The 24664-nt window shown below is 40.6% G+C and overlaps 1 protein-coding gene across 1 annotated transcript in view; it reads left to right on the top strand.

Annotated features, from left to right (window-relative positions):
• si:dkey-237h12.3 (teneurin-3) overlaps nucleotides 1-24664 on the top strand; it is a 191712-nt gene that overhangs the window by 128756 nt on the left and 38292 nt on the right. The window contains exons 11-15 of the mRNA XM_061275285.1: nucleotides 683-883; nucleotides 8463-8648; nucleotides 15925-16071; nucleotides 18407-18626; nucleotides 23715-23834. Of these exons, the coding sequence (XP_061131269.1) occupies nucleotides 683-883; nucleotides 8463-8648; nucleotides 15925-16071; nucleotides 18407-18626; nucleotides 23715-23834 (874 nt within the window). The remainder of the gene's footprint in view (nucleotides 1-682; nucleotides 884-8462; nucleotides 8649-15924; nucleotides 16072-18406; nucleotides 18627-23714; nucleotides 23835-24664) is intronic.

Below are 24664 nucleotides of genomic sequence, written 5' to 3'. Positions count from 1 at the left end.
TCCGCCAGAACTGCTAGCAAAGTATTGGGCGGTCTGCCAAATTCCCAAACACAGTAAAGTAGAATTGTCCTGGCGCGAAACTGAAACACTGAAAAATATGTCAAGAATGAGCACAACACATTTGTGGTCTTAAATTAACCCAACATAAATATTTATTATTTATTATTTATGAAGACAATTACATCTTCAGTGTCTTCATTGTTTGTCAATGAACCCAACACCATTGTTTTGCTAAGAGAATCAAATACAATGCTGAGTTTAGTTTCGTACACATTATGAACAATGTATTCTTCAATGACACTGACATGTTTTCATAAGCACTGAAGACAAGTCTGCAGTGAAGCAAGTGTGCATGATTTCAGACTACGGGAGGAAGTGGCCACAATGTTCATCAATGCAGTGCTAACATTCATCCACTGTGCAATGCAGTGTCTTACAGTAAATTAAGCAGGGAACTAATGATGCTCCTTTTCCTTGCGCCTTTAATGGAATATCATTAGACTGGGAGTAAAAAAGAGATCAGAGCTTAAGAGTTGTTAGTGTATGCCTGGAACAAATAGTTTTTGTTTTTTTAAGGGAAGCAGTGGCATAGAGTTTTTCTAATCAAGTGAAAATAATTGTGAATGCAACTAACACAAAGTGGACAAGTGTTAAACTGACACAGCTCACTGTGTGTGCTCAGTGGACTGTGTGGACCCAAAGTGCTCTGGACATGGCACTTGTCATCACGGAGAGTGCCACTGCAACCCGGGCTGGGGTGGAATCAGCTGCGAGATCCTGAAGAGCACTTGTCCTGAGCAGTGCTCCAGTCACGGCACCTTCAACACTGAATCTGGGACATGCGTCTGCGAGGACAACTGGACTGGGGCTGACTGTTCCATAGGTAAGAACCGCTTCTTTTTCTGCAAGTGTGTCATGGTCGTGGAAATACTCACGATAAATTAATTGCAGTCTGAAATTGTCGTCTTATTAGTACTGTATAGTTCAATTTTGGAAGCCATTGAACAAAATCCCCCAGACAAGTCTTTGGATGAACCAGTAAGGATTTGTCAAAACTGAGCCTAAGATAGCCTTTCTGTGTATTTGCTGCATAGCTTGTCCCAGCTCGCACTTGTTGGGATGATTCTTTCGAGCCGACTCATGATATATATATATGTGTGGGGGCTGAATTTTCACATTCATGCAGTTACTATATTAGTTTCTGTGTGTAATGATGAGTCATTATAGCTCCTGGCTTTGCTCCACCAACATGAACTAAAACTGACCACAGTTTAAAATTGTCAATATAGGGTTACATTTTTTTGTCAATTGGACAAGATCTTGATGATGAGGTCCCGTTGAAGAAACCTTCCTCATCCTTGAGGCTTTTTTGTGACTCCCCATTATATTATGCTGCCTACCAAATTACATTACATTACATTGGTTTTGGAAGCAGGATTTTCAAAACTGGGGAATTACTGAATAACAAATAACAAGATTAGATTTTCTCACGACTGATACATCAAAAATAAAATAAAATAAAATAAACTTTCATATGTTTTTGTTTTCAAAATATTTTTGGGAGTGTATTTTCTTCTCTTTGCTTTTTAGCATCAAAGGGCAGCTAATTACATCCCAATATATTTGTACTGCTTCTGTAATTTTCCTTTCAACCCTCTACACTCAAATTAACTGGCAACACATTAGCTTAGTTTGTGTGTGTTTCCTTTGATGCGCTCAAAAAAACAACCACAAATATGTTTGCCTTAATAAACAGGCTTAATCATGATTATACCGTTTCTTCATAAATTTTTTGGTGAAATGTATGTGCTACTTTGATATGCTTAATGGTTATGTGAGGGAAAATTTACGCCCACTCTATAAACAATACAGCTCCGCCTTGGAAATTAGCGTAAAATAGCCGCTTCAAAAGAAACAAAAACAAAAAAAAACGACAACCACAAAAACAGCATGCTGCGGACCCTTTTGAGCGTATTGGTTTCTTGTAGATGTATTCATCTCTATTGTACAAAGTTGTGATTATCGTGGATGATAGGTTAGAGGAATGGTCACATTAATTTTATGAATGCATATTGTGATTGAGTGTGCCATGAACGCTTTTTGGACTGTGGATTATATTTAGTCATTCTGTTCATTATTGTCATTCATTTTTATTAAGATGGCTGTTGTCACGAATAACTGTTGAGAGTAACAATCACATTCATATTTTTCTTTTTGACACAGTGAATTATTTATACGTAGTTGTTCAGTTTATTTCTTTTGTGGAAGGTAGCAGTTAGCATTAATAATTGGCGATAAGAGATTTCATTGAGTACATGCTGCATTAATGTGCCAGTGCCTGAATGAGTATGTCAGTGACTCAGTTTTGACTGTTATTTCAATTCATTTCTGTTCATTTCTATTGTATCATGGATAAGTAACGAGAAGAATGATCACATAATCACATATTTAGATGCATTTGACAATATGTAGCACAGAATTTTGTGTTTGTGGATTTTCATTTGTTGTGTTTATTTGTATTGTGCATGTTGGCTGTTATCATTCATAACTGGTGGGAGAAATAGTTGCATTCCATTCTTTACATGTTTTAATTTTTTTGACCCAGCATGCTATAGACTTTGCTTTTTATTTTTCTTATTAGGATTATTAGTAGTTCACTTCATTGATTGCATTCCAGTAATTGTATGACACTTCAATGCTTTGTGGCTTGCTTCCATGCGCATGACCAATTGTGACCATATTGTTGTTGTCACGTTACGTTTAATGCTTTCAACTTTGCATGTTTTTTGTGGAAAAATTATTGATATTTGGAAATTCAACAGTTCCCGTGTTGTAATTATTCAAAACAGAAAGTGGCCGGTAAGCATTTTTATTTTCATTCCTCACTTCTCACATTTTAATCAGTGATAATAAATCAGCTCAAGTTTGCCAAACTGTAGTCAACCACAAGGGAATAATCAGTCAGACATGAAAGTCTTTGAGCAGAAAAGACGGCTAAATTGAGTTATTTCTCCCGCCGTTCTGACTCATTTCGTAAACCAAAAGTTATTCATTTGCATTGTCCTGCTGACTGAAAGTCTGGAAGTTGATGAATGTGAGCAGGCCCCGGCTTTATGAATTCCTGATAACGCGCTTTGTTTTTGCAGCCTTGATTAAATTACAGGGGGAAAAAAACTTGATGAAGCTTCATTACGGTCTGCGTCGGAAGTCAAAGTTTTGAGACTTGTCGCGCGCGCTGCTTGCTATAAAAGGGCCGACATATGTTAACAACGTGGTGTTGACACCATGCATTAATCTTGCGGGCCCCAACATATGTTCTTTCTCAAGGTGTCACACAGGTATCTTATTAGAAAATATGAGACATAGATTTATTCGCAGCCTTACGCACTCCCTGAAAAAAGTCATGTTAATTTTCTTTTCTTAAGAGCAAACATTGTTTCCCATTTGAGACTCTTAATTTGTCATCGGGATTTCCTTTTCACCACAAGAGGACGATGTATTAGTGCAGAGGCCAGAACCTTGCATCTGTTTTGTCAGACTGATTTATATGGACTTTCTTCTTGAAGATTATTTTGAGTGTGGGTGCAAATGGTTGTTTGTCTCTGTGAGCCCTGCGATTGGCTGGCAACCGGTTCAGGGTGTCCCCCGCCTACTGCCCGATGACGGCTGGGATAGCCTCCAGCGCGCCCGCGACCCCCGTGGGGACTAAGCGGTTCATAAAATGGATGGATGGATGTATAATCATATGGCGGTGAAAGGAGCGTTGCATTATGAAACAAATGAATCGACTCCTATTTTTTTTCGAAATACGAACCGTCGCCCGACTGATGTTTTGCTTTGAATTGTGAGCAAACAAATGGAGGTCAACTCACCTCACTTTACAACACGCAGCATTTTGGAGTTAGTAACGTATAACACGGATTTGCTAAAACAGACCATTTGAGCTATGTTGATACAAACAGTCATATGCAAGGAAAACAAGGGTCGTTTTTCTCACAATTTAGGGGACTGAGTCAGGTTGGGGGAATGCATATTTATGATAAAGAATCACAACAAAAGGAGAATTTCTTTCCAGGGCCCCTTTAATGGTTGTCTCTGTAAAGTGTACTGTATTGTATTTTTATTTTCCTTTTTTATTTTTTGTGGGGGGTTGTCTTTTGTTGTATTTTCTGTCTGGTGTGCTGTTGTGTATTACACCATTAGTGTTATATGCTACAAGAAGATGAGGATTCATTGTTACCATGACACCAAATGAAATTCAATATTACGCTATAACACTATTACGTATAACAAATGGACATATTGCTTTTGCGTTTTTTTCTTTTTACACGGCACACTGATTGTTTGGCACCCCCCAAAAAAAGAGAGAAAGTCTCTTTTCCCCTTCATGTCATTCTCTGAGTCGGTCTCATATCTTCTCTGAGACAGGATCTCAAAATTGTCAGTAGCAGATAACCTGGGCCTAAAAATCAGGGAGTCTGTTAACCTGTCGGGCTAGGTAGGGAATTTCCACATTCTGGACAATAATGCAGCGGTTCTTCCTTCAATTAAATAAACTTTAATTAACAAACGTGGCGGCTGTGATCGACTGCCCCAAACCTCCATGGAGACGCGGCATGTTCAAAGCAGATAAACACTTTGCCGCTAATGAAAAATTGATTACATGATTTCTTTGCAAAGCAGGAACCTTTTGCCAGTTCGATGACTGTCCCCAAGAGGTGCTTTTAATATTCTACAGTGTGGGCTCAGGGAGATGGCCTTAATGGTGAGCATCTCTTAATTGACGAAAAGTCAGACATGGACAAAACAGTGCCCTGCGATTGGCTGGCAATCAGTTCAGGGTTTCCCCCACCGACTGCCCGAGGTCAGCTGGGACAATCTCCAGTACGCCAGCAACCCTCCTGAGGAACAGCGGTTCAGAATATGGATTTATGGACGAAACAGATACCCAGAGTTGAAAAATATTAATGGCATCCCCTGATCTTAACCCCCAGGATAGGAAGGAAAAAGTAAAAATGTGGGGGGGAAATGAGAAACCGTGAGGCTCCACCTTTCACAACAATCAGGTTGCAATGTATACCGATTGGGCAACATTTAAGACATAAGGTAATACGGAACAATATGAGATAAAGAAGTGTAAAAAATGCATTGAATCAGATGAAGCGCTCCAGGAAGCTGGTCATTCAAGCCACAACGTTAGTCCACTTTCTTTTGTAACCTTGTTACAATTGGACTCCAAAAATAGGAGCTTAAAAAAAGCAACTGTATAATCTACCGAAAATTGCATGTTCGAGAGATATGTACAAGTACCAAATTGTGGCAACAGCAGCCATAGGTATGAATAGGTAGATACAAAACACTCCTTTTGAGCTGCCTCCCTCCAACGATGTGAAGATAAAGCCCATGCTTCCATTATGTTTGATGAGACAGTCGCCACTGCTAACGTGACTATCACTCATGTTAAGTCAAGGTGCCGCTCTACTCAATTTCTCTGTATACAGTTGCACTATATTGAAAAGAATAAAGTAAATATAAGCACTAATTGAGCATTTTGATATATTTTTAATGTTGAACTCTCTTTAGTCTAACACAGAGAGTCAAGTTGTGTAGGTGGATTTGTATGAACAAAATGCACATGTGGAATCGTGACAACACAGTTTTTAAGTTAAAGTGTGACATTTTTGCAAGCTTGGGTACATTTCCTGGAGCCACTTCAGATTGCAAGAATGCACTCTAGATTTCACGCTGATTGTCACACTTTTTATCCTCGCTTCTCGCTTAGTGTTAGCCTCGGCACGCCACGCTCTGATGTATTGCCTCGGCCAGATAACGCCAACTCAAAGAGGCCCGCTTCACTTTTGTCAAAGTTCAGACGATGTATGGGAGCCTGCTTCTTACACTGTTTATCCCACATGCCTTGCAAGAATTTTTTTTTTTTAAATGCCATGAAGCCTACACACTTGCTACAATATAAGGTTTTGCTGTTGTGCACCAAACATCACTGAATCAGGCAGTGTGAGTCACAGCATTTTGGTTCCTTTCCGACTTAATCTTATAAGGAGTATCTTATTGATGCATTTTACTATAGAAAGCTGATATTTGAGACTCACCCCATATCCCTTACCAAATGTACATTTTCACCTTGATGAACGTGCCCACAAAATTTGGTAGATTTTTTTTATTGAGCATGTTGCATGTCTTAAAATGGATATGTGGGCATACTACATTTTGGCATGTTTAAACAATAATCCAAAATAGTCCTTAAAGCTATCTCAAAATTGTATGATTCACATCCCGAGTCAGTTAAAGCAACCATCTGGAGCACAATGTTAGGCCAATTCTACTGGAGGGAGCTGAGGTGGAGGCTGTGGACTCGTACAAATATCTTGGGGTGTAGCTGGATGGGAAACTGGACTGGTCAGCACACACTAGCAAAAGAAGATGCAGAGCATGATGTATTTCCTGAGAAGGCTGCGGTTGTTTAACATCTGCGACAAGCATTTGGAGATGTTTTACCAGTCTGTGGGTGCTAGTGTCCTCTTCGACACCATGGTGTGCTGGGGTACATTCAAGAAGGTTGCTTCCAGACTAGAGAAACTGGTCAGGCGAGCCGGCTCTGTGGTCAGCAAGAGGTTGGGCTCTCTGGGGGCAATGGCAGAGTTGAGGGCACTGAACAAACTGTGGGACATTATGAACAATGCCAGCCACCCTCTGCACACCGTCATCGTTGCTTAAAGGAGCCTGTTCTATGGGAGACTGCTCTTCCCCAAATGTCGGACCAACAGACTGCTGAACTCATGCCAACAAACTGTATAACTCCTCAATTGGGGGAAGGAGCTGGTAGGAATGGGGACAAAAGAAGACCTCACATGATTGGCATACCCAAGTGAAGTTACCTTCAATACTTTATGTGACTATTACTATTTATTATTATTGTTATTTATGTGTAGCTCAACACTTTATTTATAGCTATGCACTTTATTTATTTCTCTCCTCTTTGTTTGTTACAACGTTCTCTTTTGTACTATTTCTGTGTGAGCTACTTCCTGAGAGCAGTCTCAAGGGATGAATAAAGTGGGTCTGTCTAAGTCTAACAGAGGTAACTTCCATCCATCCATTATCTTAACCACTTACCCTCATGAGGGAGCCTATTCTAGCTGACTTCAAGAAGTAGGTAGGGTACACCCTAAACTGGTTGTCAGCCAATCGCAGGGCACACATAGAGGAAAACAAAGGGAGAAACATCATAGGAATGCCATACTATGAAACAATTGAAGTCCCACAGGGCTAAATTCAAAGTACTCTGCTGCTGTTTGAATATGCCTTCACTGAATGAAATTAGATGCATTTTAAAGGATGGGCAAATGACAATATAGAGGTATCAGATGTCGTAGTACTTCATTACAGTAGAAACCATTAGGTACACCTGCCTAATCTGTTATCCATGTCTGTTTCATTTACATTCCCAACAAGTCATTATGAAGTGACTAAGTTTTGTTTATGTTTCGAACAAGTGAGTTTAAAAAAAAAAAAAGTAAAGCAAGTTTATATTTGCTACGTTTCCAGCAAGTTAGTGAAACAATGTAGTTAAGGTTTGTTTCTGAGATGGAAGTAAAATGTTTGAATGCACCCTCACTGAACATCTGACTAAAACTTGAGATGTAGGGAGGAGATTCCAGGGGAATACCTTAGTACTTTAAACATTAGGTATCCCTGCCCAGTATGTAATCTTACTGAGAGAAGCTTCTTCCAAAGCCACCGTGTTATAACTGCATGATTATGATTATAAATGAGCTTGTCATGTGCCCTGGCGACATTAATCACCGGATCACCAAGTAACATCCTGCTATTTAGACTGTAATATCTCAAAACCCAAAGCGCTTTAGTACAATAAAAGGATAAGTCACATCTCAGGTCTTAAGAATTTCTATTATCTTGTCCTGTTTTAATAAGGACTTTAAAGCATCGCAGATTATTCATTTTGTGTGTAAACGTGTTTTGTAACAGCTACATCTGTACAAGTTATGCTTTTCTCTTCGCATGGAAAGTTTTTATATGATTATACGCATACTGTAAATGTGACGTCCCTCTGTGTGGACAGCATCTCTAGCTTGCTCTTGCTATTTTCTCATATACCCTTGTATTGGTGAAGCACAGCAACCTTGACAAAATATTTACCACTTGGGAGGACATACCTCCTGTCAAAGGTTTCCAACTTCCAATCTTGTTTTGAATGTCTTTAACCGTGAATATGCCTTAGTATGTACAAATGCTGCGATCCAAATAAAGGTGCATTGCCTTCTTTTAAATAAGTCTTGAATATTTACTATGGGTTGAAGTGATGAAAAAAAATTCCCATAACATTAGAGACACAAGTGTGATTAGGTTTCATTGACGTTTGGAAAAAAAATTGAGAATGTGCCGTTTCTCACAATTTTTTGTTGTTGACATTTTGCTTTCAGAGGTGTGTGTGGTCGACTGTGGCCCTCACGGCTCATGCCTGGGTGGTATGTGTCACTGTGAGGAGGGCTGGGCAGGCACAGAGTGCGAGCAGAGAGACTGTCACCCACGCTGCATCGATCACGGGGTGTGTCGCGAGGGCAAATGTGACTGCCACCAGGGCTGGACAGGCGAGCACTGCACCATCGGTGAGCAAGACGTCTCAACACAGCCTACAAAAAGCGCACACACATGCACGTGTGAGCACACACTCACGCACGCATACATACACACAAACACACACACTCACATGCAGACACCTGACAGAAGGCCACAGATTGTGGATTACCATTGAAGCGTGAATGTCAGTGGGTTCAGTGTTGTACAAAAACATCTGGACTACCCAGCACGTTACAATATTATGTATAGCATCTTGTCAGCACTTTTGATGATGTGACAATGCGTTAAAGCCTTGTAGAGAGGGCTGTTTCTAATATTTTGACCCTTTCATATTTTACCCATAAAGATATACAACATACAGTAGTTAAGGTTTGTTTCCTTTTTGTGCAAAAACCCTGTAAAGACCCTTTGTAAAATGGTTCTAAATTAGGATGTTTTTAATTATTATTACTCTGTCAGTGAAAGGAAACCGTGCCAAAAGGTTTTCATTGTCTCACCTTGAGGGACTAATAATTTCTAACAACCACCTTTTACCTCCGGTGAAGTGGAACTCTGGAATGAGTCAAGGGCGGATGGCGAGTCAAGGCCTATTTGGAATATCATATTCCATGCAAAAGCGGCACTTCAGTTGCCGTTAATGAGGATAATGACATCGAAGATGCCACTTCCTACCGTTGACCTGCAGTCTACCGGTTGAACCTCGCATGTAGCGTCAAGCGCCATATTGCCGAGAGGGCACTTGCAGCTCTTGGACCGTGTTCCCAGGCATCACCCGGGAAACAACAAATGCAGCTACTCCAGACTGCCGGCAATTAATCCTGTTATTTACAATCCGGCAAGCCTCCTTCACTCCAGGTGGAGTGGGTCCGATTCCCAATGCCTTTAATGCTCTCAGCAAAACTATGGCACAGTTATAGGCTACACTTCCCCTTTCAGTTTTAATTTAGGAGAAAATCATGTTTAGTTGCTGTAATAGTACATTTTAGCATAGATTAAATGTGAAAACCTTAACCTTATTGAAGGCTTTTCAGGTGTCAGTGACTTGTGATTAGACAGAGACTAGCACCCACGGATCAAGAGTATGTTTCATAATATGAATAGTCGATTTTGCATGAGAAAATGCGAAATGTTCACTAAAATAATGACATCTCAGCCCTGCAGTTTGTTGATTTTAGTGGAGTGCAAGTACTCGAATCTAAACCTCTATTCCTAACCTTACTCCCACAGATCTGTAAATCATTCAATTAACCCCTGAACACTGGCATTTACAGATAACATATCTTATCCCTTACCTTAACCTCACCTAGCCTGAACCATTTAACCACCTCACACCTTAACGCTAACCCCTTTGGTTGTTTGGCTCCCACTTGATCTCAGAGCCTCCCTTTGCTTCGGAAAAAAAGTCAATCTCCTTTCTTTCCTTTTACTTCGCTTAATTCAACAATAAAAGAGGTCTAACTAAAATGATCCAAGCAACAGAGGAGCTCACCGTGTATTAGTGCTTGTATTCAATAGACAAGAGGTCTTAAATTGAATTGAAATAGCCTTTAAGGCTTCAATTTGCCTTTCTTAAATGTTCCCTGTGCTCCTGTTTCAATTGACACCCACTTTTCTCAGGGCTTTATTTGTCCATAAAGTGTATTTTAATCTCATTTTGCATGGACAGAGCTTGCATGGATGACTTCCTTGGCTATTCTGTGGCTACAGAACAGTGATCCTGTTATATAAGCCCTTTGACTGCAGTTAGGTGTTTTCGACTCACAGCCACTGTCAAAGCTGGGTTGGCGTCGGAAGAAGCGACTCGGGTATTCCACTTAATGGCTCTGCATGGATCTGCTTTGAGCCCACTGGTGCTTGAAGGCGACAAGGCAAACAAAGAGGTTCAAATATCAAGAGAAACTGTGTTTTCCTTTGAGCCTAGCCCATTAGTGCCAAATCAAAGCAGACGGAGAATGTTCATAATGAATATTTTAGCAAGCGTTTTTAAACGGAGTCATTTAGGCACTGATTCGTATGGCGGCTAATGGCCGGCATCTGGGATTCTTCTTCATAATCACTTGCCGCTTTAATTAACAGCTCACAATTTTGTCCAACAGTGAACTCGCACCCAATAAGAAAAAAAGAGATAGAATTATGACTGGTTTTCCATGTGAGGATCTTTTTGTGTGCTTTTAAATTTGTTTATCTCTGTCTTGTCCTGTTGCCTAACTCCAATTTTGGCTATGTCCACATGAACAAGTGTATTTTTTAGTAACTTTTAACCTCTTTCTTGGAGGGGGGTTACTTTTAGGTTACCATCTTGCCAACTTCACACATTTATTTGTATTAAAATGAAAGTAATCTACCAGGAATTGAGAAAATATATATCAAAAATGTAATCAGCCATTACCACCACCTAGTGTCTTCTCGTCAGGGCATTTAGTTCCTCAAATTTGAGCCATTCGAGCATTATTTTGAAGCAGGGGTCTCAAACTCAATTTACCTGGGGGCCGCTGGAGGTAGAGTCTGGGGTGAAACTGGGCCGCATAGGGTTGTTTTAGGCTCGGATTAAAACTTGTGTGTTATTAAATATAAGAAAAATAATTATCAAACAGTAATAAAAAATAATAATAATAATGAAAACAATAATTATACAGCAGATATAAACAAACTGAAGAAACCACACGTAGTAGTTGCTGACCAGTCACATGTCTGTATTAACAGTTCTTTTACCTTGGAAGGAAGACTGTTCTTTAGTTTACATTGCTTTTGCCTACTTCTTGCTGCTAGAAACCTGGCAGCGCTTCCTCTCGCATAGCTGAGCCAAATTTGGCATGAGGTAGGAAGCAGTTGAGACCCTCAGTAGAGCTTGAAGATGCTCTTCAGTAAGTCTGGACCTGTACTTGGACTGATTGAAGTTCAAGGTAGAAAATAGCTTTTTGCAAAAGTACAGTGGTACCTCTACTTACGAACTTAACTGGTTCCGCGATTGGGTTTGTAAGTAGAAACGTTTGTAAGCAGAAGCGTTTTCTATAGGAAACAATGTAAAAACAAATAATGTGTGCCGGACTATCCCAAAAGTCACACTTTTAATTTTTTGTCACTCTTAGTTTTTGTTGGGTATGCACAAATGGAGAGATGATTTGTTTTTTGTTTTCACCATTATAACTCCAAATCAACTCACATGATTTGGTATGCGTCATGGAAGAACTCATCAAATATTGGTGCAGATTTTCAGGGTTTCACAAGCAGGGCTTCCTTAGTGTCTTACATGAGAAAAGGCTATCTATGAGCTCTATAAAATTTCATCAAAAATAAGCTTTTTTGACATTTCAATTTTCTCCATATTATCGACATTCTGCGTGAGATAAAATTTAAATTTCTTCCTGGAAATTCATTATAAACAGACTTTTTTGTAAATGTAGAAGGATTAAAGTGTGACCTTGCTTCGCCATTCGCTTAATAACCTGCAAATATATTCCCATGCATTTAAAAAAAGAATTCATTTAATTTGTTTAAATTGTAAAGAACCAACTTGCTCATGTGGACATGGTCTTACAATAATTGTCTTTCTGTGTTCCTATCTTCCTTCCTCTTTGTCTTCCTCTGATCTCCTCTTGGCATCCATGTAAAGCCCTGGATTCCAGAGTGTCAGGTAAAAGAAAAACAAAACAAAACAACACACTTTTTGCTTGAGAGTAATCTCATCATTCAAATTGTTACAATCCACCTTTATTTTGCGGCTAACATATGTAATACCTCCTGCCACTCATGTTTCACATTGGCTATCTGGCTCCACCAAAATTGAGATTATTTTATTTTTCCAAAAAAGGTATTGATTACAGATCTCAGATGTATTTATGGGAGTTCAAGTATGCTTTAAGTTGCTTTGCTTTGGAGCAGCAGTCCTAACCCTTACCCTCAAGCTCCGAGCCCACTTTCTAACCCTAACCCAAACCTAACCCTTAATCCTATCCCTGAAACTGTAATACCCAAACTAGCACAAAACCCTAACCACCAACCCAAGCCTTACTCTTAAACCTAACCTTTCATCTAACCCAAAACCTGCTTAAAAAACAACCCATTTTCATCATGGCTTGTCCTCATTAGGGTCACAAATGTGGTAAAAGCTACCCGAGTTGAATGTTGAGCAAAGAGTGGGTTTCACTGTAAACAGACAGGGCACATATACTCTATGTGCAGAATTATTACGCAAGTGCGTATCTTGACCGTATGATCATTTTTATGCATATTTTCCAACTCCATGCTGTATAAACTTGAATGCTTAAAAGCATATCAAGTGATGTGTATTTGTGTTATGATGGATGGTGGAGCCTCAGCAGATCAACACACTCTTTCACAGTGTGCATAATTATAAGGCAGCTTGTTTTCCTCATGCAAAATATGGCAAAAAAGAGATTTAAATTACTCTGAAAAGTCAAAAATCGGAAAAAGCCTTTCAGAGGAATGCAGCGCTCTTGAAATTGCTAAACTAGACCAGGCGTGTCAAGACCGAGTCAGGAAATATCAGTAGACACATTTTACGAAGATCTTATGGACTGATGAGATGAGAGTGACTCGAGATGGACCAGCTGGATCCATGGCAAGATCAGTAACGACTGTCACTTTTACTCTCTTAAAGATTCAAGTTTAAGTTTTATTAATATTTTGGTTGACCAACAGCACTAAAATTGTTCAAAAACAAAATTAATCCTCAAAAATACAATTTGCCTAATGATTCTGCACAGTGTAGACAAACATATAACTCACACCAACTCACCACTTGAAATGTGGAAGGTAACTAGAGCACTCAGAGGACTCCCACGTTAGCACAGGGAGAACATCGACACCTTGGCTTTGAACCCACAATCTCAGAGCTGTGAGGCAGATGTGCTGACCACTCAACCCGCTGTCCCGCCACTTTAAAAGCCCTAGTGTTACCATTTTCTAAAACAAGACACCTAACCCCTAAACCTTCCTTGAATCTGCCTTGCCCTCAGCTGTAACACCAACCTTAACCCATCTATTCATCTTCTGTACAATCCACATAAAGGGCTTTTGATATTGCACACAGCAAACCGCAACACATAGTAGACAAACCCATTTACTCAGTATGTGCTACCATGGCACACCTGCGCTGAATGGATGGTGGTGGAATGATTTCTGAGTGAATTTTTTTTTGGGGGTAGTGTTGTAGGCTACGGTAAAAATAGATGAACTTTGAAAAAGCCAAAGTTCACCTCAATGCAGTCCCCAAAAAAGCTGTTGCTTGCTTATGATCCTGAATTCAATTAGATGCTGTTGCAGTAGCAGTAATGTACATTCTATATATTTTTAATAATTTCATTATAATTGCATTTATTATAATTTTCATTATAGAGCGTATCAGTAGGCGCTCAAATCACAAAGGACCCTGATGCAAAATACCAGGCCGATCACATCTTGTATCGACACTGCTTGTACCTTGAAGTGGTCGCCAGCACAAACCCCTAGCGCCAATTCCTTAATCCCAACCTCGAATCCTGATCCCTTGAATCCTCATCCCAAATACAATCCTTATCATTACCCAAACCTCCTACACCTATCCCTGTTACCCTTACCCCTTGTCTCCCATTGGCTCAACCCTGCTTTTTGTTGACTATTTTGGGTCATTTTCTTTTGCCTCACACGTACTGACTACTCCTCAATGCTTACGGTTAGCATCAGCCTTCTGGCTCCACCAATGATTTGAGCGTCGGTGCGTGTTCATTTTATACATGCATTCCATCAATTGTCAAGAAAATGTTTTTTTTTCTTTTTTGTCGGTTTAGCTAAGTCACTTCTGTTCCCTTTTTTCCTAAATGTTTCCCTCTCCTGGGTTGTGTAATAGGAGCAGTCAAGATAGGATATAAAGGTAAACTGAACCCTCCCCAGGGGGATTGTCACAAACGATCACCTCCCACCCCCTCTGCTCTTTGTCTCCCCCCTAGCACGACGTTGACACACCTGTTCTATGTCAGAGTTGACCATGATGTCTCCCCCACCCACTTTTTCCTTCCGATATGTCCCGTCATTCCCTGTCCGTCTTCAACCAGTAGACTCCACGGTCCCCTTGTCCCCCCTTCCTTGTCTCACCCAGTGGAGCTGCTGTGGTTTGTTTGGGCCTTGTGGAGGCCAGTGCTATGTCCTTCTCTGTACATGTAGACGCTCAGGATACCAACACTTCCCTCTTCCCTTTTGCCTTTATTATGATTCTTATTTGACATTAAAGGCTTCCTTGTCCCCCGTCACTGTGGCTGTTACTTCACATGAGCGTTCAGTCCAAAATGGAGGCCATCGCTTCCAGGATTTGTAGAAACGTCGAGGGAAAAAAAATATTCCCATGCAGTTCATCTGCACAAATCAATAGAAGAGCTGTCTCAAAAATACTGCCCTAATTTTTTATCTATCTATCTATCTATCTATCTATCTATCTATCTATCTATCTATCTATCTATCTATCTATCTATCTATCTATCTATCTATCTATCTATCTATCTATCTATCTATCTATCTATCTATCTATCTATCTATCTATCTATCTATCTATCTATCTATCTATCTATCTATCTATCTATCTATCTATCTATCTATCTATCTATCTATCTATCTATCTATCTATCTATCTATCTATCTATCTACCTATCTACCTATCTACCTACCTACCTACCTACCTACCTACCTACCTACCTACCTACCTATCTACCTATCTATCTATCTATCTATCTATCTATCTATCTATCTATCTATCTATCTATCTATCTATCTACCTACCTACCTACCTACCTACCTACCTACCTACCTACCGTCCGTCCGTCCGTCCGTCCGTCCGTCCATCTTGTTGATCTTATTAACTAACTAAAACTACACAATCTAATACATTTGGGGACAGTCTGAAATTATGTTTTTCCTCCCAATCAAAACTTCAGCATTATTAGGTTTATATTTGCGCCAGCTCTTGTATTGGATCTCATTAGAGTGGGCAGTTTTTGGCTGTGGATGCGCTGTAGAGTGTAACTTGACCCATGGGAACCTCATTCCAGGATCAACAGTACCACCTTTATAGGCCTCCAGAAAGCTCCAATACGGGTGCTGGTCCTGCTCTAATTAAGAGTCACTGAGACACTTTTATCACATCGACACGCTCATGTGAATCGACAGACCTTCTCACACATCCCCGAGTCCTGTCAGATGTCTTCTGCACTCTGTGTTCGCTCCTCTGCCCACTGTCTGTTCTCTAACCCACCTTTCCCACCCATCCCTAGTTCTTATGCTGGTGCATGACATAGCTACATGATGTGTTGACAGACGGCTGCCCGGGCCTGTGCAACAACAACGGGCGCTGCGTACTCGATCAGAACGTCTGGCACTGCATTTGCCAGTCGGGATGGCGCGGCCTGGGATGCGATGTTGCTACTGAGACACTCTGCTCAGACGGCAAGGACAATGAGGGAGGTAGGAAAACTGGTTTTGTGGCGGTTAACTTGACTCTTGCTCCAGCGTTATCAACTAACAACTACATACGCAGTAATAGCCAAAAAGGGGGCCTACGAGACTCTTTGATCAGATAACAGTACACTGCTTAGCACACTATTTTTTCCATCACGGAAATCACTACCTTGTAGCAGTGACAGATTTGAATTTGAGAGCATTATTCATCCATTTTCAACACCGCTTACCCTGTTCAGGGTTGCAGGGGGTGCTGGAGCGTATCCCAGCTGACATTGGGTGAAAGGCAGGCTACACTCTGAACTGGTTGCCAGCCAGTTGCAGGGCACACGTAGATGACAAACAATCAGTCACGCCCACTTGCACGCTGTCACTGAGCGGGAGTTGATCCCATGCTGCCTGCACACAGGTCAGGCGAGTGTACCCCTACACTATCAGTAACTTAGGCATTATTCTATTCTGACAAAATATATAAAAAACTTTTAAGTAAAAAACGAGTAAAACGAAAAACACGGAAAACAAATTAAAATGCGTAAGGCAAATAATCAAAAACATCAAAAACAAGTTTGAATCATTTCAAAAACTGTAAAAACTGTCAAGTAATAACAGTAAGATAAATGAACGCCAACAGTAGGGGGAAAAACACTTGAGCAACTGGACTATAATGAAGAAAAGCCTCATTGATATGAACACAGTAAGTACTCTGTGCACATCTCATCAACAAGTTTGGAGGTCACACCAGATTAAATAATTCAGTCCACGCTGTCATTTTAATAAAGCCTGGTCCGTGTGTGAGGTCACTGGATCACTGGGGCTTGACGTGTAACTGAGACTCTATTCCGCTTTCCCAGATGGCCTCTATATGGACTTAGCGGTCCGCTGTCATGAGTAATAGAAGAGAAACCCTTCAAACAACTGTCTGCTGTTGTGATTGATGTGCAACTTTCCCGTCCAGACTCTTGGTGTAGAGCAAAACAACTTTTGATTATACCTGTCCACTGTAGTCACTGATTAAAGAAAACAAGTTTTGAACAGCTGGTCACTGTAGTGACTGATAGTTGGAAAAAACTTTCCGCTGTTTACTGTGGTGCTTGACACATAACTTTCAAATCCAAACTTGCAGATAAGGAAAACTGCTTTCAGCTGGAGCTGTCCACTGGAATGGCTGATTTGATAATGAGATTCACACTTTTAAAAAAATGACCACCTTCATATAGTTGTCACTGCTAGAAGCAGACACCTTTGGATAACTGTCCATGTGATCGCTGATCGAACCAAACCTCTTTTGAAATGAACTTTTCTCTGTGGTGACAGACAGAAGAAAATGTTTGAGTGATTCACCACTTTGACATCAAGAGTCATGGGTCAGAATATAACTACTTTCGAACAGCTGTAGGGATGGAGATACAATTTGACATTGATGCACTTTTAGAAGAAAACTCTCTAATAGTTGTCGACGAAAGTGACTGATAGTGCAAAGCAACATTTGAATAGCTGTGTCAATACACAGTAACTAGGGGTGTAAATCGCGGGTTTTGTCACAATACGATATAATATCGATACAAAGAACTACGATACGATATTTGCCGATATCCTAAAGCCTGCTGCGATTCATTCACGATATATCGCGATATAGTGCTCTACGATCGATTTTTTTTTTTTAATAAAAAATATAGAACAATAACCTGATTTATAACAATTCATACGCAAAATCAACAAGGTACTGCAAACTCTTTATTTAGGAAATTACAAGAGTATTGTAGTATACAAAGTGCTTATTTTAACACTGAACTTTGATGTCGTGTTTTTTCTTTAAATGTGCGGCGAGATTTGTGCTCCCTGAATATTTGATCACTGCATGGCAGGATTTACAAACTGCACGTGTCTTGTCCGTTGAGCCATCTTTTCTTTGGAATCCAAAGTGCTTCCAAACGAATGACTTGAAGCCTAAAGGGGAGCAAATTTCCTCGTCTTTTTGGACACTAGCCATAGCACCAGCCCAGGAGCCGCGTACTAGTTGTCGACTCCCCTTTCACGTGCGTGCTCTGCTCACAACACAACACGCGCAGTGCGCTCCCGGAAAGAGGAAGCAAGCAACAATGAACTGGATTTTAAAATAAAGTCGCGTCTAATGTCCGAGGTCAAACACGGCGATATAAATCGATGTTTACCTTTAGCATCGATGCCAATAAATCGTAGAGCATTATAGCGATTAATCGATGTGTATCGATGTATCGTTACACCCCTAACAGTAACTAATGTGGTGACATTGACACCTCTGTAGTGACTAATGCACAACCACGACATCAAGACTCATGTTTCCTTGGTACTGCTTTCCCAGATGGCCTGGTGGATTGTATGGACCCAGACTGCTGTGCTCAAATCTCCTGCCAGGGTCAGATGTATTGCAAAGGCTCGCTGGACCCGGCTGCCAGCACAGCCACGCAGGGCCAGAACTCGGCCAGCCAACCCACCTGCAGGAGCTTCTATGAGCGTGTTTCATTCCTGATTGGGCCCAGCGGGAGTCACGTGGTAATAGGGGGGAACCCCTTCAACAGCAGGTAAGTAGTTTTTCTATGATCACTTTGCAATTTTGTGTCATCAGGCTTGTAGATAAGTGTGCTTAAAATGGCATCCATCCTTTCCATTCATCCATCCGTCTCTCCGTTTGTCCGTCCATCCATTCATATGTACATCTATCTATCTATCTGTCTGTCTGTCTATCTGTCTATCTGTCTATCTATCTATCTATCCATCTATCCATCTATCCATCTATCCATCTATCCATCTACCCATCTACCCATCTACCCATCTACCCATCTACCCATCCATCCATCCATCCATCCATCCATCCATCCATCCATCCATCCATCCATCCATCCATCCATCCATCCATCCATCCATCCATCCATCCATCCAATCTTCTCCACTGGAGCAGGACAGTATGGAAGTGTTGCATGTGTCTTTTCATAGATCTTTTTTACAAATGTGTCATAATGCAAATTGTATAGTCAAAGTCAAATTCTGCTTTATTGTCAATCTCTTCATGCCAAGACACACAAAGAAATCGAAATTACGTTTCCCCTATCCCACGATGACGAGACACAGTACACGATAAACATACAAGTAAACAACGCAAAATAAAAACAAGAAGGCACAAACAATAAGGGTGATGAATAAATAATAAATAAACAAATAACACAGTAAATAAGAGGAGCAAAATGGAGCAAGAGTGCACAGCAGACAGTCAGAACAAAGCGCAAAAGTACAGGACGCCACGCAGAAGGGGGGAGAGAGTTCAGGACCCTAACAGCCTGGAGATCACAAACTCCGCCAGTGGCGAGCAGTGCTCGCATACCACCACAGAGTCCCGGCACCCTCCGTCACGGATGTAGACGCACATTCCACCTCCTCGCGACTTTCCCCCTCGTACAATGGCCCGGTCCGCCCGGTAGCACGCTAGCCGCTCCAGATGCACAGCAGAGTCCGGAATGATGACGGTCAACCAAGTCCCAGTGAACACGAGCACACAGCAGTTACGCACTGTCCGGTTCGCAGATCTCAGCAGACGAATGTAAACCATGTTGATGTCCAGCGACCGAACATTCGCCAGAAGAATGGAAGGCGAGCTGGGTCGGCCGCCAGCCTGGCCCGGACGCCCCCGCGCTCGCCCCTCTTCAGGCTCCTCGCACACCGCTTCCGACGCTTCCCAACCGGGGGAGGAATAGCAGGCGAGTCCGGCGACGCTTCAGGACGGAGCAGACCGAGCGCCTTTAATGTCCCCCGTTTCAAAGTCCAGAACGCCACAAAACTCGCTTTCGCCGATGTCGAGCAGAACCAGCCCACTGTACTTGTAGCACAACTCAGTACGATGAGACGAACACATAAAACTGTCGGACAAACCCACATTAAACGACAAAACAAAACACCGTTCGGGACAGAGAGAGGCCGCTGCGTGTGCACGCGCCGCCATCCTACTTCCGACCATATCATATCATATAGGATAAGATGAGGGGAATTTGACTTGGGCTCACTGCCCGCAGCTGCCAGTAAATACAATCCACAACCAGACACAAATCAGCTGTCTGAAAATTGCACATAACACATATACCAATGCCAGTGTAGGCATTGTATATGTTTATGTATATGTGTATCTATGTATATGTATATATGTTAAGATGTTACTTGTTATCAGTGGCAGACTGTTTTAACTGTTTTAGGTGGTTAATCTGTTCACTTGTTTATAGTCTACCAAATACGTTGACCAAAATGCTAATGACAGGCTAAAATGCTCATGTGACAATTCTGACAAGAAAAGGGTAGGCTAACAATATTTTTTCATTTTTACATTTCACAATGGTTTACACAAGAGCTGAAGCCTAATTACAGGCTAACACAGTGATTGGCAAAGCTAACAAGATATTACAGTGTGTGATATTAAATCAGTTTTCCCAATGAAGCCAGAAGGCTAATATGTCCCATTAACCACAAGTCTGTTATTTAGTTTGAGTTCCATAATATTTTACGAGAGCTAAATGCTAAGCACAGGGTAACATGCAACAATGCTAAAAAGATGATAGTACACCAGTAAACCAGTTTGCTCAATTGCTCGAAACTAAATGCTAAAGCCAGAAGTCTTAAAGAAGCTATTAATGAATAAATGCAACATTCCAGTGGTGTGATACAGTGACATTTAATTAACTGTATGCTCAACTTCTAACACGGCAGACGTTTCTTTTAGCCGCGGGAAAGCAAAAAGAGAATCTAATGAATATTTTGAGCAAGAGCGTTAATGCCACTGCTAGACACCAACATGACAGTAAGCTGAAGACAATGCAGATAAGGATTACCCGTTATCCCAGAGTATGGGTTATTGCCTGCTTCTATGTATATTTCCGGTAAAGCGAGCTATTTACATAAGGATTACTTGAACCGTCGCAGGGAATATTCCCTGAGCACAGCAGGAAATCATGTTTTTCTCTCTTCTGTCCACCTCAAAACAAAAAATGCTATTGTAGCTAATTTTGCCAATTACCTTACAAACATTAAATAGTTCCACTGACACAGTCAAGCAGCAAGTCTATGAGCCGGGAACTGTGTTTTGATTATACTTTAGCCTATACACCTTTAAAACTGCTGTGTTAAAGATTGGATCAACCAAGGAAGTTGAGTCGATTAAAAAAAAAAAAAAACACACACACACAAAAATGGGTTGTTTTGTGTAAAACAACCAGGGAGTTGCTTAGGTAAGTTTTAACCCAAATTGGGTTGTTTGTAAACCAGCATTTTAAAAGTGTATGAGAGTTAATTGCTAAAGCAGCAGGTTAATGGACTAAAACACAGTGAAGCCATAGATACTTGGAATCATACATCCGTGAATTCACATATTTGTAGATGTTTTTTTTTAAAGAATTTTGGGGATCATTCAAAAGTGAATTTTAGCTGTTCGCGGACCGCCCCGCTCCTCTGCTCGTTGAGACTCACCAAACCATCCAAAGAGCACCCATCATTAGACACAGCCTTGTCAAAAGTGACGTGAAGCTGATGTAATAACTCCTCAACTTTGTTTTTTATTTTTATTTTTTATTTTTTTTAATAGTTTTTTTAGACCATGGTGACATGCAGATTTCTTCATCTTATACTTATCTAACTATCTACCTGTCTGTCTGTCCATCTGTCTGTCTTTCTGTCTATCCATCAACAGCAAGATTTTACTATTGCATACAGTGTATCTATAATGATTTATGAATGTGCATAGAAGATTATGTGGGTACCGTCGCACCAGCCATAAAATGCCCAAAAAAGTGAAAAAAAACATATATATGTATATAAGTCGCTTCTGAGTATAAGTCGACCCCCCCCCACCCAGACGATGAAATAAAACGCGACTTATAGTCCAAATATTACGGTATAAATAAAAAATTAATAAACAATAAAAATAATAAAATACTATAAGCAAAAAAGTAAAATCACAATCAAATGCATACAGTAAAAAACGTAAAGTGAATCAACAAATTGAAGAAAGAGGCTGTGGTATACAATTAAACATTAGAACATCTAACAATGCATTCATTTTAGCACATCAGGCAGCTGTCACCAGCTTTTATTTGTACTTGTATCATTAATCTGGCATCCTAAAACAAATAGAGATCCTTCGAAAGAAGCACCGCCACACTCTTAAGTGGCCTCATTGCTTGAGCTTGACCAGATAAAGGATGCCGCGTTAACGCTGCTGTTGATCAAGCTTGCCTCTGCTACATAATGACACAAGAATTGCATGTCTTCCCCCCCCCCCCCCCTTCTTCTCCTGCCCGTGATGAATGCAAGAGGCAGCTTGTTTCCGATTCCGCTCCATGCTTGAGAGGCAGCGAATAAATTAAACGCAGCGGAAACATGAGTTAAAAATGAAAATACAGCAACAAGGTTAAGTCATGCGGAAGTTCACCTGAAGGCACCATCCTTGCCTTTGATAGATTTCTATTCCAGTGTCTGTCAAGTTTATGCGGTAAAGCAGCAAAGTGCCTAAATATTTTTTAGAAAATCATTTTTGGGCCAGCAAAAGTGTAATACAATGTAAAGCCAAAGTAAATCAGCTTGCCTGAGGGGACAATCAGACATTTAGTGAGTCACGCTACTTCTTGTTAAACAACCTGCTAAAATGTTAAAAAAGAAGAAAATAACTCCACATCCTTCACATATCAAATGAGCCTACATGGAAGATTTTATAGGAACAATCATAGAAAACAATGTAAGAACATAACTTGCATAATTTTTGATAGAATAAAGTGTAAAATAACACACATTTTATTACGAGGAAGAAGTCTTACAGTTGAAATTTGAAAATGGTTTTAATTAGAAACAGCAGTAATTGTATTAGAATACGGTTGTACTATCAGTGGATGTAAAAATTTCCTACGTGTATAGGACAAAGTCAAAGTACTTCAAATAGTCTGACATTTTTAATGCAAAATATTATGTTTCATATGTTTGAGTCAAACTTTTAAATCAAGATCAAAACTATGCATTTACCCATGCCTATAATTGAGGTCTTTTAAATCATGTTTAAAATTAACTTTCCAACTTTTTTACTGCACTAAAGGTTCTGTCAGTGTTTTTGAATTTTTCTTTATTTTCTAGATGTGTTCATTTATTTTGTTTTTAAATGCTTTTATATGTTGTACGTTTATCTATGTAAAGCACAATGAGCTTTTATACACCCTGTGTATAAAAAATGCTATATGAATAAAGCCGTCTTGTCTTGCCTCGTACGTTTTGTCGTTCCATCGCTAAGCTATTAAAAAAAATTCATCTGAAATACAGTAACATACAGTAGTTGTATCTGTCTTGTACCGTATTTTCCGGACTATAAGTCGCTCCGGAATGCAAGTCCCACCAGCCATAAAATGCATAATAAAGATAAAAAGGCATATATATATATATATATATATGTCGCACTGGAGTATAAGTCACATTTTTGGGGGAAATTTATTGATAAACTTCCGGACAAACCATAAAAAAACTGTGATTTGTAGTCCAGAAAATACGATAATTGTCCATTTGTGTCTGTTCTGTCACTTGACACAATGGCTGCTTCAGTTTGCCTATTCAACCAATTGCGTGTGTGTGTGTGTTCTTTTTTTCTCACACAGTCTGGTGTCAGTCATCCGTGGTCAAGTCCTCACCGGAGACGGAACGCCGCTAATCGGAGTCAATGTGTCATTCCCGCACTACCCCGACTACGGCTACACAGTCACCAGACAGGACGGCATGTAAGCGTAATCATGCGGCAGTGCTACAACGGCGACCTTTCGCCTTGTGCTTATGTTTTTACTCGTCAGCTGCCGAGGATGGAATGATATGGAGTAGTCCTTGCGCACATCGCAAAAATAACAACAAATCGAGAGCCAACAATTGCTGATGCAAATGTCACGACAACAGCGAGCGTGTTGTTGGAGAGGCCTGTTTAAAATGCATTGCTTCAGTGAGGCTACAATCAATCTACCCGCAATGTCGTTAAACATGTTGCGTTATGCTCTGACCTTCCGCCGTTGTTGTTGTCGCATAATGACAGCGCAAACGCACCTTCCTAAGCGCTCTCTGGCCGCCTCATTGGGTACATTTCCCTCAAAATTTAAGCTGTGAATAGTAGTGAACAGGCTTTTGCGCTCCATTGTTTACGGTGGATTCTAGAACTAATTGTTTGATGTCAGGCTTCACCTGCATTTGACAACTGTGGCAAAAAAGCTTCACAAATCAGGATACCTGTTCACATTCGGGGGTCATTTTGGTGGATTATCAGTCAATTCTTGAGTATGAGTTAAATCTGGAATTTGTCCCAAATGACTGCCTCAGTTTCTTACGATTCAATTTAAAAAGAACATTGCGCTTTCTGTTATTATAGGTTGTCTCACCCAGTGTTGTGATTGGCAAAATTGGTGCCTCTTCTACATCACAATCACAGAATCACTCTGAATGAAGTCCGGGGCCACATGTAGCCCATCGGTTGCCCATCCCTGCTCTAGAATGTCTGCTTCCTGCTGGAGCTGATTTGGGCGAATTCCATGGCCACCCTAAACATAAAATTGGGTGATCATGGCTA

The sequence above is a fragment of the Syngnathus typhle genome, linkage group LG1, assembly GCF_033458585.1.
Source record: "Syngnathus typhle isolate RoL2023-S1 ecotype Sweden linkage group LG1, RoL_Styp_1.0, whole genome shotgun sequence".
NCBI classification, from domain to species: Eukaryota; Metazoa; Chordata; class Actinopteri; order Syngnathiformes; family Syngnathidae; genus Syngnathus; species Syngnathus typhle.
This window is presented reverse-complemented; position numbering and strand designations above follow the sequence as displayed.